At 39.2% G+C, this 17,917-nt stretch overlaps 1 protein-coding gene across 7 annotated transcripts in view; it reads right to left on the reverse strand.

Moving 5' to 3' along the window:
• Positions 1-17,917, reverse strand: part of SYNE2 (spectrin repeat containing nuclear envelope protein 2) — a 332,365-nt gene that overhangs the window by 230,574 nt on the left and 83,874 nt on the right. For all 7 annotated transcript variants that reach the window (XM_082840730.1, XM_082840728.1, XM_082840729.1 and 4 more), the window contains exons 5-10: positions 17,761-17,838; positions 17,579-17,671; positions 13,034-13,215; positions 8,094-8,290; positions 2,176-2,276; positions 350-451 (exon numbers count right to left, since the gene is read on the reverse strand). In XM_082840730.1, the coding sequence (XP_082696856.1) occupies positions 350-451; positions 2,176-2,276; positions 8,094-8,290; positions 13,034-13,215; positions 17,579-17,671; positions 17,761-17,838 (753 nt within the window). The remainder of the gene's footprint in view (positions 1-349; positions 452-2,175; positions 2,277-8,093; positions 8,291-13,033; positions 13,216-17,578; positions 17,672-17,760; positions 17,839-17,917) is intronic.

The following is a 17,917-nucleotide window of genomic DNA, read 5'->3' on the forward strand; positions in this document are numbered from 1 at the left end:
AAGAGGTGCTGGGGCCCAGAGACCAGTTTGCCAGTCCCCACTCTAAAACCTTACTACTTGAAATTCTCTAAGGACCACCAGCAATCAGCACCATCTGGGAGCTTGTGGGAAATGCAGAATCTCAGGCCCCATCCCAGAACTACTGACTTAGAATCCGCAGTTTAACAAGATTCCCCAGGTGATTCCTATGCACATTAAAATTTGAGAAGCTCGGTCCTTCTAACTCAACACTAAAACTTGGAGTTAATTTAGTACTTAAACAATTAACTCTGAAAGTGTTTTTCTAAAAACATCCTACTCTTCCCCAAGAGTAAACTACAAATAAATTACTGTTTAAAGTCATACTTACTTCATACTTCTTACAGTAGGTCTCATTTTCTGAATCCGTTAGCATTTTCTGTAGCTTTTTCTCTTGCAGAGTTAACCAGACCTTAGCATCTTTCACCTTTCCCTGTAATTCACACACACACATTTAAAACTCTAGCCTAAATATACTTTGTGATTCTTTTAAACAATAAAATTAACAACTCCAAACATCAGTGAAATAGTGTAATCACTACACACCAATGACTCATTGTGCCAAAGAGGAATTTTGCCTGTTCATGTAACACCTTAAATTTTAAAATGGGTTGAAACTACCATCTGAATATAACGTGCTAAAGAAACAGGGCAAGCAAGCCCCTATTTTTTTTGGCTTATCCACTTTCATTATTCTTCAATTTTAGAGAACATTATTCTAAATTATTTATTTATAGTAGGCATTTCAGAATACTGCTTTCCAATAAATCTAAACATGGGTTAACAGATGTTTACATCTACTAAATACACTGACATCAAAAATACCTTGAACAATTTAAAGATCCTAAAAATAACACTACTAAAAGCTTTGGTTAAGCTATCCTATGGAATTGGGCAACAATTATTTCTTCTTTAGATTCCTGTTTAGGCGGTAAGCTTGCACACATTTGGAGGCAAATTTTACTGGTGGAGGATAAAGCAAAAGAAATTGCATCTTATTTCCATTCTCCTTTAACCTTCCTTTACTTTTTTCTTTCTATTAAGCAACAGTGCTTTCTATATATTTTTGCAACTGATTTCATGGACAGTTGAATTTTTAGTTTTATTTTTTGATAGGAAAATTAATTAGAAAAGAGGAGCTCCTCAGCAGGTCAGAAACAAGTGAAGTGCATTATAAGCCCGTGTCTCAGCTTGAGTCTCTCTTCCAGAGTCAGCAACAATCTGGCTTGGTGCCTCAAACATAACAGTTGGAAAAACATAGGCCTAAATTTTATGTCAAAGCAAATGTGATAATATGACTACATGTTTACATGTCTGAGGAAGTAGTTTAAATTTTAAAATAATATTCAAAAACATTTTAGTGAACTCACAGAGCTCATTTATCTTTATAGATGCAGAAAAAATGTTTATTTTCAGCTCAGTGATTTTTAAGAAATTTCCACCCACAATATTTTGTGTAACTGACTGAAAGTCAAAGGAAAAAACTGAATAAAGAAATGGCAGTCTGATGGTAATTCAACAGTATCTCAACAAACGAGGATTAAGAGTGGAACACAATGCTTCTGTTTATATGGATTACATGATTCCATTTATACTAAACTAAAGAACAGGTAAAATGGAAATATGCTAAAATTAGATTGTGATGATGGTTGCACAACCATGTAAACACACTAAAAACCATTGATCGTAAATTTTAAATGATTTAATTTACAGTATATGAATTGTATCTCAATAAAGCTGATAAAAATTACAATAGACAAAAATCCGATATCTCTAGACTTCTTTAAAAGCCTGCTAAACTTAATTTGTCCTATATAGTACATATCTAAATGCTGTTTTAGATAATTCAACAAAGTTTAATGAACTACCACTTTTAACTTTAAAAAAACGAGCAAAACTAATCTATAGTGAAAGAAATTGGAATATTGGTTGCTTCAGGTGGAGGAGTACAGACAGAAGAGAGGCACAATGGAACAATCTGGGTAACAGAAATGTTTTGCATCATGATTAAAGTATGGTTATATGAGGTATGCATTTGCCAAAACTCATTGAACTGTATATTTAAGTTCTGTGTGCAAATTATGCCTCGATGCTAAAAATTAAACTATTAGTAGGGCACAAAAAGAATGAGCTTGATTTGTACTTATAAAGACATACCTGGGCTTTATCTCCAGTCCCAGGTGCAGCCTTTGAATACTGCAGAAACTGTGCCACATAGGTCATGATTGACTTTTCATCAGGATTAACAACATCCACATCTGCAAGATATGCCACACTATCAATCAGCTATAGGTGTGATTTACTATAATTAACACTCAAGAACAATATTGAAATGAACTTGAAATGAACCAAAGTAGTCGACCAGCCAAGCAATCCCTGCTCACTCACCCTTGCACCAAGGTTATGCAGTGGTTAAGAGCTTAGATCTAGAGTGAAATGGAGCTGGGTTGAATCCTGGCAGGAGTATCGCACAGCCTCAGTTTCCTAATAATAAAATGTCACTGTACATGTTGTATGCATGAGGGCATAAGTAGTCAGGGAGGGTGGATAAGAGAAAGGTAAGCCTTCCTCTTTCTGGTGACACAGTGGAGAAAGTCCTCCAGGAATGCAGAAACATAGAGCAACTGGAATTCACTCCTGACACATTGGTCTCAGCATTTGTGCAGTAAAGCATTTCCAAAAGTATATGTTGTATAGAAGATTTGTTCAAGACATCCACAAGATTTTATTCATTCATTTGTGGAGCAAATACATTTACTGAGAGCCTTCTATGGACCAATCTTTGTTTTGCATTCAAAGAGCCCATGGTGAAATAAATTTGGAAAATGCTGATTTAAACAAAGTTAAAAATATTATAAATTCATTAAGTACAGGACTTCTCCAGGCATATAATAAATTAAGTAGATCACAAAGAAGAGATTACAGACAAAATGAACACATAATTTGGGGATGTCTTTTGCTACGACAGCAAAACAACCAATGACGATATTGACAAGGAAATCTGTGTTTATTTATTAATTCTGTTAAATTCAATTCAACACATATTTATAGAGAGCCAACAAATGCAGGTCACAAGCAGGATATGTAAGACTCAGTCCTTGCCCTTACGGGCTTATGTTTCATCCCTTCATTCAGCAAGTAGATGCTAGACCCTTGAGTAGATGCTAGATGCCTTAAGACATTATCTGCCCCTTGAGGAGCTTGCAGTTAGGAGAAAAACAAATAAACAAATACAACACACTATGCGTGCTTTAGCAAGCATGTTTGCTGGGCCCAGTGAGTGCTCTAAGTCAGTTGAGGGAGGAATTGAACCTAATCTATAACCAAATGATAAAATCCAAGGCAGTAAGCACATTAAACACATCAATAAAGAGGTGGGAGTAGGGATTTAATAAAGAAAGGATCCCTAAGAGTTAAGTTATTCTATCTTTTATTGAAAAAAGTATAAATATCAAGAGATACATAAAATGATACTGGCTGGATACCTCTCTTTTAAATTTTCTCATTGTATATGAGGCTACGCATAATGATTAAATGTGTTAACAAAATTGTGTCAAAAGATAATTCCCTTATTCAAGTATGACTGCGGTATTTGGTTTGCATAAATAATCATGATGGGGATTTCCCTGGTGGTCCAGTGGTTAAGAATACGCCTTCCAGTGCAGGGGACGCAGGTTCAATCCCCAATCGGTGAACTAAGATCCCACATGCCTCAGGGCAACTGAGCCCGTGCGCCCCACAACTACTGAGCCTGCATGCTCTAGAGCCTGCTCACCGCAAAAGCCCGCACACTGCAATAAAAGATCCTGCATGCCACAATGAAGATCCCGCGTGCTGCAACTAAGACCTGACGCTGCCAAGTTAATTAATTAAAAAAATAAAAACTAAAAAAAGGTCCCCCCTCTCTTTAAAAGAAAAAATCATCATGTATTTCATGTTTTTGAGCTATTATTTAAGCTATGTAAAATGAATTATGGGCAATCATTTGTAAAGTGGAAATTTGTTTTCATTAAATTGTCTGTTCCACTAGTTGCCTAGTTATTTTCACATACTAAAATAGAGAAAATAGTTTACAATAATAATAAAGACTTGGTGAATCACAATGAAAGAAGTATTAAAAGAAATCACAGAAATAGGGAATAGAGCACAGCATGGGGGGAAAATGAAGAAATTTTGAAAAGATAATGAAAAGACAAAAAGGTTCTTTCCTTTTTGGACAAAAAAAGGGGGAGGGAAGGAGGGAGAAAAAACAAAGAGATGGGGGAAAGTTAAACAAGCAGAATTATTAACAAGCAACATGAAGCCAAACTAATGACAAACCTGATATACGAAACATGGAATCATTAGGCTAACTGTGCACTTGGGAATATCACATAATTAACTCTTATAAAAACAACTGAGGTCCAAAAAGGCTAGAAACCAGTAGCAACAAGCACACCTAGCACCCAGATCTTGGTTTCTAATACCATTCTCCAGTAAAAGGAACCAGGGCTCTTGGAGGAATGGTTGATCCAAGACTACAGTAGGAAGTATACAAGATGAGCCTGGAGCATCTTGTAGTGCCAAAACAAACAAGCCAACCCCACACTGAGGATATGTCAAAGGAGCCCAGGAGCCGACTAAAACAGCTCTCAACAGCCAAAACTCGGAGGTATAAAAAAGATTTTTTTTAATTTGAGCAGTAAAATAAACAAAGTAGCATTGGATTATAACCCAAAGTATAAAAAAAAAATCCATGAATCTACACTGATACAAATAAACAGTTGGATAAGTAAATAAATGGAGGAGAATAGACAAATCTCCTGTGCAGAATTCCAAACAATTTATCCCTCAAGGAGAGTGAGCGTAACTCTCCTAAGTGTGGGCTGTGCATAGTGACTTCCCTCCAAAGAGTAAAGTATGGAAAGGGGGGAAACAAAGAGTAACTTCACAGTGGGGAAACCTGACAAACACTATCTCAGCCAGGCGATCAACGTCAACATCAACAGTGATGCCAAGTTGGCATTAAGAGAAAAAGCATAACACAAATTCCAGTATCTACAAAATACCTGACCAGTAATCCTCAAAACTGTCAAGCCATCAAAAACAAAAAAAAAATGGTCTGAGAAATTGTCACAGTCAAGAGGAGCCCAAGGAGACATGATGACTAGATGTAATGTATCCTGGATGGGATCCTGAAGAGAAAAGGGGCATAGGGGAAAACAAAGAAAATGTGAATAGAGTATTGCCTTTATTATATCAATACTGGTTCATTAATATAAGATGCATTAATGTAAGATGCTAACAATAAGGAAAATTGGGTGTGGGGTATATGGGAACCTACTGTACTGTCTTCCCAATTTTCCTATAAATCTAAAACTGTCCTAAAAAATAAAGTATATCTAAAAATTTTGTTATTATTTTTAACAATAAATGCTGCAACATCGATGAACTTTGAACATTCTGCTAATTTAAAGAAGCCAGGGACTTCGCTGGTGGCGCAGTGGTTAAGAATCCACCTGCCATTGCAGGGGACATGGGATCGAACCCTGGTCTGGGAAGATCCCACATGCTGTGGAACAACTAAGCCCGTGCGCCACAACTACTGAGCCCGCGTGCCACAACTACTGAAGCCCGCATGCCTAGATCCCGTGCTCTGCAACAAAGAGAAGTAACCGCACTGGGAAGCCCGCGCACCGCAACGAAGAGCAGCCCCCGCTCACGCAACTAGGGAAAGCCCGCGTGCAGCAACAAAGACCCAACTCAGCCAAAAGTAAATAAATAAATTTATTTAAAAAAAAAAAAAAACCCACTCACAAAAGACCACATATTGTTTGATTCCGTTCATGTTAAATTTCCAGAATTGGCAAATCTATAGAGACAGAAAGTAGATTAGTGGTTGCCTAGGGCTGTGGAGGGGGATGGGGGATGGGGGAAATGGGGAGGGACTGATAATGGGCTCGGGGTTTGTTCTGGGGGGTCATGAAAATGTTCTAAATTTGATTATGATGATGGTGGCAAAATTCTGTGAATATACTAAAAACCATTCAATTGTACAGTTAAATAGGTAAACTGTATGGTATGTGAATTATATCTCAATACAGCTATTTAAAACCAGAAAGGTTAAGTGACAAAGCGACAGTCAATCAGTCAGTGGTGTGCTCACACCAGCTTGAGAGAGCTGATTGTTTAACAATTGACTTATGAAATTGATGAAAATTTAACATAGTCAGCATTAAAAGTTAAATTCTGGGGCTTCCCTGGTGGCACAGTGGTTGAGAGTCCGCCTGCAGATGCAGGGGACACGGGTTCATACCCCGGTCCAGGAAGATCCCACATGCCGCGGAGCGGCCGGGCCCGCGAGCCATGCTGCTGAGCCTGCGCGTCCGGAGCCTGTGCTCCGCAACGGGAGAGGCCGCAACAGTGAGAGGCCCACGTACCGCAAAAAAAAAAAAAAAAAAAAAAGTAAATTCTATAAATGCACAATTACATAAATTATATTAAAACAAAGGTAATAAATACTTAAAACTCATCACTTCCCAAGTATTTCACTGCATTTTACTACTATCCACACCTCTAAGGTTATGTCTATTGTATCTGTATGATAGAAATAATATATAATGGTGTGCTACTGTGCATATTTTCCCAATGTATTCAGTGACTTGACACTGGTGGCAAGATTTATACCACAGAAAATCAGCAGATGAGGGCTTGATTTGCTGTTTTGTTGAGTGCCAAGAAAAGGATGGAGATATTGTTAACAATGCAGGTTAATCTTAAAAGTGTGTCCTGTCTATAGCTGTCAAATTGTGAGTGGAACAAAAATCGAATTCTTCCAGTATTCTCCCAGCAAAGAAGTCATTCACATCACAGAAGAACAAGTGCAGCTCTGACATACCTCTTTGCTGTTACACTTACTCATTAATGCAAAGGAAGTTATCCACCAACACGCATGTCAGAACTGCACTGGCTCAGCAACTGTAACCTTAAGTTGGCTACAGATTGATACAAGAGTTTGGCAAAAATCAACGAAAGCATTTGGGGGCTATATGGAAGTTATAATAAAGTGTATCATATATTTTATTATTATTTGTAAACTGTGTGCTACACATCATTTATGGTTGTAAAATTTATAATAGACATGTATATGTACACACACACACTGTTTCAGAGAGCCTAACATTAAACATTGACCTACACACCCCTGTTGTAGAACTGAGACTAGAATTTGTATCTCTTGACCTGTTAGTTCATTATAACTTTCACTAATCCTACATGCCTTTTTTATGACCTTACTGGGTTTTGGGGGGTTTTTTTAACAAGCTTTGGGTAAATTATGAAACAACACAATCCAAAGTAAAGTTCTTTTCCAGAAGAATTGAATTATTTACATCTTAATTTTATGAAGTTAAAGTATAACCTGATAATTATCTCTTTGAATATAGCCAGTATTTAGGATTTCGCTAATGTTGTTAACAATCCAACAAAATTATTATTATTTTGGCCACTTCGTGCGGCATGCGGTGTGCAGCACGTGGGATCTTAGTTCCCCAACAAGGGATCAAACCTGCACCCATTGGAAGTGCACAATCTTAACCACTGGACCACCAGGGAAGTCCCTAACAATCCAACAAAACTGATTTAGCACAATCAATGGTAAAGCTGAGCCAGCCATAGAGAGAGAAACAGAAAAAGCAGTTTCTGTCCTCACAGAGGCTCAGCTTTAACTAGGGGGAGGGAATAGGAAAGGGGACATAGATAAACCACTCAAAGAAATATCTTACTTGAGATATTTTAGAAAAGAATAATAGAATCAAGGAGGACGAAATACAGAACACAATAAAAGAAAATTAAGACAAAGACTCAAAATTATTCCCAAAAACAGCATCGTTTGGTTGCAGCTGTGACATCCTCCCTGTAATTACTGAGGTTAACTCACTGGCAGGAATTCTTAATTTCATGAAACTTAATAAAGGGTTTAAAGTTAAACCCTTCAGGAGTAAAATATAATGCTATTATGTTTGCTCATATGTGGGTACTGTTTTCAAATCCACTTCACACTGGACATTGCTTTACAAAGAAAGAAGCTTCTTTACCTTCTGGTTCCAGCATTTTGGGGATTTTTAATTCTCTTTCTGCAATCCTGAAGGCCTCTTTCAGATTGTCTCTGTTGGATCTATGCTTCACACTCTTCATGTCGATCAGGTCTGGTCGCAAGCCATGAATGACAGCCAAAAAAGCCAACCCATTTCTCCAGCTTGCCTTAAAATCTGTCACACTGACAGACTCAAACCTATGACGAAAGAATAAAAACACGATAAACACTATCTAAAAGACTATATCAGAGCACCTCCACTCTATTCATCAGGAATTAAAACTAATTTCTGCCAATCACATAAATCGAATCAATCCTTCTAGGAAAATATTTTATTTGAACCATGGGGTCAAATTAAAGTAAAATGCCAAGTGTGATGAGGCTCACGACGCTCCGGGGCACTGCTTCTCAAAGCGTGGCCCCGGCAGCAGCAGCGTCACGTGGCTGTAGGTGCTCGAAATGCAAATTCTCAGGCCCAACCCCAGGTCCACTGAATCACACTCTGGAAATGCACCTGAAATCTGTCTTACGAGCCCTTCACGTGACAATTCTCACTCGAGTTTAATGCTCTTCATTCAGCAATCCGTTGGCTCAAGACTAAGCTGGGCCTCTACAAATTGTTAAATTCCTTTCACTAGAGGGACTAATTTTATTTCTCACTGGAAACAATTAAATGATACATTGTGCCAAGTCAGTGGCCAATAGCTCATTGGATAGATAGACCTTGTCACTCCTCTGCTTAGAACCGGCCATCAGGAATGAATGCATAAACAAAATGTGGTGTGTTCATACAATAAAATATCATTCAGCCCTAAAAAGTAAGGAAATTCTGAGATATGCTACAACAAGGATGAAACTTAAAGATATTATGCTGAATGAAATGAGCCAGTCACAAATGGACAAATGTTAAATGATTACACTCTCTCAAGGTACCGAACAGAGTGAAATTCACTGATAAAGAAAGTAGACCTCTGGTGGCCAGGGGAAGGCTGAGGGGAAGGAGGAATAGGGAGGGGAGGTGTTAAACAGATACAGAGTTTCAGTTTTGCAAGATGAAAAAGGTTCTGCAGACAGATAGCAGTGATGGTGACACAACTGTGAATGTACTTAATGTCACTGAACTGTACTCTTAAAAACTGTTAAAGTGGTAAATTTTGTTATGTATATTTTATCACAATAAAAAAGTTATTTAAAGAAAACCCATCATTTCTCGTCATTATATTTAGAATAACATCTCCCACTCTGGCCCAGAAGGCCAGACAAGCTTTGCTTCCTGCTTACCTCTCCCACCTTTGCATCTCCCCTCTCTTACAATGGTGCAGTATGTGGCTAGACCACACTGACTCCATTTTGTCAGCTCCATCTTAGGCCCACAGTCCTACCCGCCTGGTCTCTCTGCATGACCAAGCTTTAGCCTGCTCACAAGGAATGTGCCCAAGCCAGATAAGTTCCCCATCAACTTTTACCCTTGCCTTCATCTGATATGAAAACTGCAAGAATGCCTTTTGCTGACACAGATGGTTAATGGTCATGAGACCCCAGGGAGAGGAAAAACCCCTGGTTCCTGTTGGTGCAGACATACTTCTCCCTTCACAGTCAGATTCTGCTTTAGCTTTGGCCCCTTTAAATCTCCCTGTACCCCTTTTGAGGGCAGGGAGTACAGCTCTGAATGCCTCTGGAGCCTTGTCTGCCTGATCCTGCCCGTAAGTTGCCCACAATAAATTTCATAACTGCACTTTATGGAGTTCCCTGTTTCATTCTTCAGCCTTAAAGTTCCTTCTCAGTTCAGAGGATATTATTCAATATCTCCACCTTCCAACATGCAGTAACATTGGCTTCATTTCTGCTTCTCCACAGCCTTTTTAATCCTTCTGCCTGGACACTCTTTCTCCCAGAGATTCATACACCTAAAGCCTTCTCCTTCAGGTCTCAGCTCAAAGGTCTCGTCCTCAGAAAGGCGTACACACTACTATATGTAAAAGAGATAACCAACAAGGACCTACTGTATAGCACAGGGAACCATATACTCAATATCTTGTAATAACCTATAATGGAAGAGAATGTAAAAAAAGAATATACATATTTATATATATATATGTATCACTGAATTACTTTGCTGTACATCTGAAACTAACACAACATTGTAAATCAACTATATTTCAATAAAAATTTTTTTAAAAAAGAAAGGCACTCCATGACCACCTACTATAAGGGCACCCTCTTCCTATCCTTGACATTCTCAACCATATCATAAGTCCTTCCTAACTTTACGGCCAACTATAATTATCATATTTATTCATGTGCCTCTCCCACTAGGGTGCAAGCCCCTTGAGAACAGAGGCCCTTTCTTTCTTCCCCATCATGTTAGACTCACCCACCCTGCAAACAGTGCCTGACATAAAAAGGTGCTTAACATATATATCTCAAACCACTCAATTTGTGTTCAACAAGAGATCACTGAATATTTTGTAAAAGCATATAGTAGCCTACAAAGTGTGGGAAATATTCGAGAACAACTATAGTTTCCTTTAATATCCCATAAAAACACAAGGAAATTCAATGGACTAATTTAAGTATATATCAAAAGTATACATGATAAAAGCTACTCAAGAAATAATCTGCTTCAGATGACCTGGGCTTTCCTGGATCCCTTAGGAAAAAAGCCTAAACTATGATTATGACAAACTACATAGTAGGCAGCGACTTTCATGTCGTTTAACAAACACTTATATGGTGCCCGTTGTGTCCAGAAACTGTTGCAAATATTTTTTTAAAAAAAACACAATTCTTAAAAAAAAATAAAAAAAAATAAAAAAAAAAAAAACACAATTCTTGTAAAGCACATAATAACCCTATGAAGTAAGTGTTAAGTATTGTCCACGTTTTATGATTAAGGAAACTTGAACACAACGAGATTAAGTGTCTAAGCCTACCAGTTAGAAAGTGCTGGGAGCCAGAATTCAAAACCTGGTATTCCAGCTTCAGTGTGCGTGTGTAAGTACTCAACTAAATTGATGGCTATGGGGGTGGCGGTGGGGCTGAAAGCGGGGCCGGACCCGCCAGAGCGCTAAGGAGGCCAGAGCCGGCTCAGGGCCAACCAGCAGGCACCGCGCTCCATACAGTACCAGGCTGGGAACTCAGCTCTGTCCTGAGGGGCCAAAAGAAGTGCCACACAGAATGTGCTGCTGCTGGGCCTCAGAGAGGGCGGGACTGGCTCCAGAGTGACTGGTAGGGTCTAGGCTCATGCAGACATCACAAATGGGGGCCCAATTCATCTCCTTCAGGAATAAAAAAAATACCACATATTTCTTACAACATAGCCTTACATCTGAGCCCTAGAGAATCACAGAATATTCCAACAAAAGTCACCCAGTAATACCACCAATGACAGCCAAAACTACAATAAACTCCTGACGAAATACTTAAGAATTACCTACTACATCTTAATACGTTTAGCATAAGCTCTATGGTTGAAAAATAAGGACGGACATGGGGAAAAGGTAAACCTTGGTAAAATATATGGACTTTGAAAGGATTTGAAGCAAATCTGAATATGGTGTAATAATGATTTTCACACATGCTATATTTTGGATTTTTAAAATTTAGGAAACTGAAGTAAAATCATCTCCAGGAAATTCAAGAAAAAGTTCATTTAATATACTTAAAACCTGGAAGATATGCATGTATATTTGTGTCCCCTCACAGAATACAGAGGATGAATGACAACTACAGAAAGGTACGACAGAAATTAACATCTTAGCCTTTCATTAAGAAGCAGTTACTCAGAAGCCCAACATTTGAGAGGGCTTAGCAACATGTTTACGCCCCTGTTTATCTGGACAATGCTATGATGTGACAAAGAACGCCTTTTTGAACTCTATAGGTCTTTTTGTGGTGGATCTCCTGCGTCCTAATTCCTTATTTTCCTAAACTCCATCCAAGCAGTTGGCTAAATTGAAAAAGTAAATGTATCCCAAGAGCAGAAAACATTTTCCAATGTAAAAAAGAAATTATAGTGGGAGGAATTGGGAGACTGGGATTGACACGTATACATTATTGACACTATGTATAAAACAGACAACTGATGGGAACATACTGTATAGCACAGGGAACTCTACCGAGTGCACTGTGGTAACCTAAATGGGAGGGAAGTCCAAAAGTGAGGGCATAACTACATGTGCATGGCTGATTCATTTTGCTGTGCATTGGAGGCTAACACCACATTGTAAAACAACCATACTCCAATAACAATTAATAATAAAAAATAAATTAAAAAAAGAAATTATAAGCATTAACTTCCCTTTATCATCTCTTTTTTTTAAAACACCTACTCTCTTCTTTCTTTGTTTCCTAATTGAGCTACGAGTTTCTAAACAATGGGGACCATGGTCCTTCATGCAACCCTATAGAGTTCCAAGGGATAATTTTATGAGTTGGCTACTCATTTTTCATTCATCCACACAACACATTTATGGAGCACCTACCAAGAACACATATTAGGCTAAAATTAAGGGAATACACAGTCAACTAAGATAGAGTCCCGACTTTTAAAGAGGTTCTAGTATGGCAAAACTTTTTGAATCTAAATCCACCTTCCAGATGCATAGGGGAATTGTGCCTAAAGAAAAAGATATTTAAAGACTACTTTATTTGCACACAGTAATAGACCACCTATACATGGGAGTGGGAGTGAGGTAAGTTACCCAGATGACACCACCTTCCGGTCTTCAAAACCAAGTGTGGCTGAGCTCACAGAGGTCCACATGTGGAAGATTCAGTGTGAGAGGAAGGGGGAGAGTGAGCCTTTTCTTTTTATGACAGGGAAGTGTTCGGGTGGGTGTTACTCCTATTTGGCCTGATTTTCAGACCTGGAGGTCGGTAAGGTTGCGTTGGTGGGTACAGCTGCCCTGTGTGTCTCCTCTGGTGGAGCAAACTACTTACATGGCACATTGCTCCTGAGCCCACTGGAGAAGAGCCTTCTTTGCAGACATCTGCCATCTTGCCTGGACTTTGGAGCATTTCTTAGCTGGAGGACTTGAGGTAGGAGATGAGTCGACCACACTCACACTGTCCAGGGAAGGCTGATTGTAATTGCAAGAAAGAGTCCGGGCAAGCTCCTCAATCTGAGGAAGACATAATGATCGTTAACGTGTGTGGAATCATAGGTTAGAAGCATTGAGGCAAAACCTTCAGCCAGAACAAGACCTAAAAATTATTGTATAACAGTGACAGTTTACTCAGGGTGAAATGAGCTCTGGGCAAACCTTTGAATAACGGCATTGGCCACCTGGGGCTACACACTGGCTTTTGGGACTTGCTCGCAGCCAAGCATATGGCGCTCCACATCGAGGGCAGGCATCTATTCGCCCCCCGCAGCATGCTTATAGAGCACTTCACTGGTGCTCCACCTCTGTCCATCAAAACTGAACTGAGGGGCTTCCCTGGTGGCGCAGTGGTTGGGTGTCTGCCTGCCGATGCAGGGGACACGGGTTCGTGCCCCGGTCTGGGAAGATCCCACATGCCGCGGAGCGGCTGGGCTCGTGAGCCATGGCCGCTGAGCTTGCGCGTCCGGAGCCTGTGCTCCGCGGCGGGAGGGGCCACAACAGTGAGAGGCCCGCGTACCGCAAACAAAACAAAACAAAACAAAATAAAAAGATAAATCCAGAAATATAATAGAAGTATTATTGAAAGATGTACACTTCTTTCAATGATTGACAGACTCACCAGATAACCAATAATAGTAGGTGTGACCAATACAATGAACAAATTTGATCTGGTTGACATACCCCATTGCACCTAAAATGGCAGAATCAACATTCTTTCCCAGTGCATATAGAATATTTACCAAAATTGACCATGCTGAGCCATAAAGCAAGCCACAGCAATTTTGCAGGACTGAAATAATTCAGATTATATTTTCCAAGCACACTGAAATTGAGCTAGAAATCAGTACTAGTGAAGACATAACAAACCTCCAAATATTTGGAAATTAAGCCATAGATTGTGATAGAGCCCATGGGTCAAATGAGAAATCATAATGAAAATTTGAAAATATTTTGAACAGAACAAAAATGAAAATGTTATATTCATGGGTTAAAAGATGCATTATTTAGGGGCTTCCCTGGTGGCGCAGTGGTTGACAGTCCGCCTGCCGATGCAGGGGACACAGGTTCATGCCCCGGTCCGGGAAGATCCCACATGCCGCAGAGCGGCTGGGCCCATGAGCCATGGCTGCTGAGCCTGCGCGTCCGGAGCCTGTGCTCCGCAACGGGAGAGGCCACAACAGTGAGAGGCCCGCATACCGCAAAAAAAAAAAAGATGCATTATTTAAAAGATGTCAGCTTTTTCCAAATGATTCTATACATTCAATCAATCCTCATTAAAATTCCAGCAGGTTACGTGTGTGTAAATTAACAAGTTACTTATAAAATTTGTATGACTATCAAATCAACATGTTATCTACCTTAAGCTTACATAATGGTATATGTCAACTACATCTCAAAAAAATATATACACGGAAATACAAAGAGCAAAGAAGCTAAGATAATCTTGAAGAACGAGTTGGAAAACCACAATATCAGATATCAAGACTGAGTGTACAGCTACAGAAATTAATGTAGTATAGTATTGGTACAAGGATAAATAATGGGACAGAACAGACAATCTGAAAATGGAGCCATACCTATATGACTACTTGATTTATGAAGGTGATACTACAGTGCAGTAGGAAAATGATGGTCTCTTCAATAATTACTGTTGGATCAACTGGATAGCCATATGGAAAAAAAAAATCTTAATTGCCTTAACATAACATACTCAAACAAATCAATTCATTCTTGAAAGATTGTAGAGCTAAAAGTAAACCGTGAAATGATTAAGCTTTTAGAAATGTGCTGTCCAATATGATAGCCACTAGCCACATGTGGCTATTTAAATTTAAATTAAATAAACTTTAAAATTTAGTTCCTCAGTCATACTAGTCACATGCCAAGTGTTCAATAGCCACAAGTGGCTAGTGGCTACTGTTCTGTCCAGTGCAGGTACAGAACATTCCCATCACTGCAGAAAGTCCTATTGGACAGAACTATTCTAGAAAATAACATAAGAGAATATCTCCATGGTACTGGCAAAGGGAAAGAATTCTTTAAAGGACATAAAAAGTACTAGCCACCAAAAAAAAAAGAAGCTGATAAATGTGAACTACATTAAAAGTATGAATGTCTGTTCATTAAAGATTTGAGAAAGCAAGCCACAGAGTCAGAGAAGATATTTGCAATTTATATATACCCAACAAAGGACTTGTATCCAGAATACATTTTAAAACTTCTAAAAATCATTATACACAACAGCATAGCTAATATAAAAGTTTTTAATGCCAAGTATTAGCAAGGATTGGAGCAAGCAACTCTTAAACTCTGGTAACAGTGTAAATCACAAGAAGTTTGAAAAACTGGCAGTAACTACAAAAGCTGAAGATCACATGCCCTGCAGCCCGGCAGTTCCAGTCCTAGATAAATATGCAACAGAAGTAAGGGCTTGTACCACCAAAGGGCAGATACAAGAATGTTTTTAGCAGCTTTATTCATAATAGCTTAAAATTGGCAGCAAAAGAAATGTCCGTCAACAGTAGAATGGTAAATAAGTTCTGGTATATTCATGCAATGGTATATTCATATACAGCAATGGAAAAGAAAGACCCACTGATACCTGCCTCAAGAGGATGAATCTCACAGACATGATGTCAAGTGAAATAAGTCAGGTAGAAAAGACTATTATATAGTGTATGCAAAATAATTCAGTTATAATTCTGTTTATATGGAGTTTAAAATGCTAAACTAACCAATGATAAAGATCAAAGTAGCGGTTATCTTTAGGGAAGGAGGGCAGTGACTGGGAGAAAGACCTGGGGGCTCTGGGATGCTGGCAATATTCTATCATCTTATCTTCAGTTAAATGGTGGTTACGTGGATGTGTTTAATTTCCAAAAATTCATCAAGCTCTACATTTAAGATTTGTGCAGTTTTCTCTGTGTGTTGTATACTTTTGACAAAAGTTTATTTACAATATTAAAACAAAACTTTAAATTGATTCTTTTTTTTTTTAAATTTATTTATTTTTGGCTGTGTTGGGTCTTCGTTGCTGCCTGCGGGCTTTCTCGAGCTGCGGCGAGCGGGGGCTACTCTTCATTTAGGCGCGCAGGCTTCTCATTGCAGTGGCTTCTCTTGTTGTGGAGCACGGGCTCTAGGCACGTGGGCTTCAGTAGTTGTCACATGCGGGTTCAGTAGTTGTGGCTCGCGGGCTCTAGAGCGCAGGCTCAGTAGTTGTGGTGAATGGGCTTAGTTGCTCCGCGGCATGTGGGATCTTCCCAGACCGGGGCACAAACCCGTGTCCCCTGCATCGGCAGGCGGACTCTCAACCACTGTGCCACCAGGGAAGCCCCTGAACATATAAGTTTTTAAGTAGCTACAGAAAATACGCACTAATTCAAAATCCCAGGCCTGAAAGAATGTATTTATCAGCCATTAGTGTCATAAAGTCAGGACTATAACCTACTTATTCCCTGTTATTTTCTTTCTTTCTTTTTGTTTTTTTTGGCTGCGTTGGGTCTTCATTGCTGTGTGCGGGCTTTCTCTAGTTGCAGTGAGCGAGGGCTACTCTTCGTTGCAGTGCACGGGCTTCTCTTTTCAGTGGCTTCTCTTGTTGCAGAGCACGGGCTCTAGGTGTGTGGGCTTCAGTAGTTTCAGCACATGGGCTCAGTAGTTGCGGCACACGGGGCCCAGAGTGCGAAGGCTTCATTAGCTGCCGCGTGTGGGGCTCAGCAGTTACAGCGCACGGGCTCTAGAGCACAGGCTCAGTAGTTGTGGCGCACGGGCTTAGTTGCTCCACGGCATGTGGGATCTTCCAGACCAGGGATTGAACCCGTGTCCCCTACATTGGCAGGTGGATACTTAACCACTGTGCCACCAGGGAAGTGCCCCCTGTTATTTTCTTACTGTCCCAGCACAACAGTTAGCACAAAGTAGGTGCTCAAAAATATTTGTGGAATGAAATGAAAGCTATGAGTCAGTCTTGGGACAGAGCTAGATGTTGCAGGATTATTAGATTAGACAAGGGACCTCAAAAATAGGGAGATTTAACCAAGTTTAATGGGTTAATTTTCAAGAATTTACTCCAGAAGCTTCCTATTCTCTCCTCTGACAGAGTAAATAAACAATAATAAGCAAAAATTTACCATGGCAAGTTCTATTCAGACTGGTGCTGATACCATGGATATTTCAGGATATCATGATAATTCAGCATTCAATTTCCAATTGAAGAATAACATAAGTGGCAAAGGGTCTGCTATATATTTTCCACCTGACAAGACTTCCAGAGGGTCCTATTTCTGGAAGAAGCTCTAGCATCAAGTCACACTTATTGCATTACACTTATTTCATACTGTGGTAATTAGAACAGGAATACTTTTCATATCATCAAACTACTTACATGAAAGTGCAGTATAATTGTCCAAATTAGGCCAAGAATAATGGATGGGTTTCCATCTATAATATCGGTAACGTGAATATTTATTAGCTTGATCTGGAAAAAAAAGAAACGCATGTTAAAAGGAGAAAACATTTCACAGCATTTATCTCCCCAATGAATTTTCATGTAAATTTCATACTCACTGATCGGTTTTTTAGGAATCTCAGGGCATGTTCTATATTGCTTCTACACTGGAATGTATTAGATCCTTTATCTCGAGGCTATGAAATTCAAGCAAAATATATTACTCACAAATGTGATTTTTTTTTTTTAATCCACAAAATTTCTTTATGTTGTTTT

Source organism: Leucopleurus acutus (assembly GCF_964270905.1).
Source record: "Leucopleurus acutus genome assembly, chromosome: 1".
In the NCBI taxonomy this organism is placed as follows: domain Eukaryota; kingdom Metazoa; phylum Chordata; class Mammalia; order Artiodactyla; family Delphinidae; genus Leucopleurus; species Leucopleurus acutus.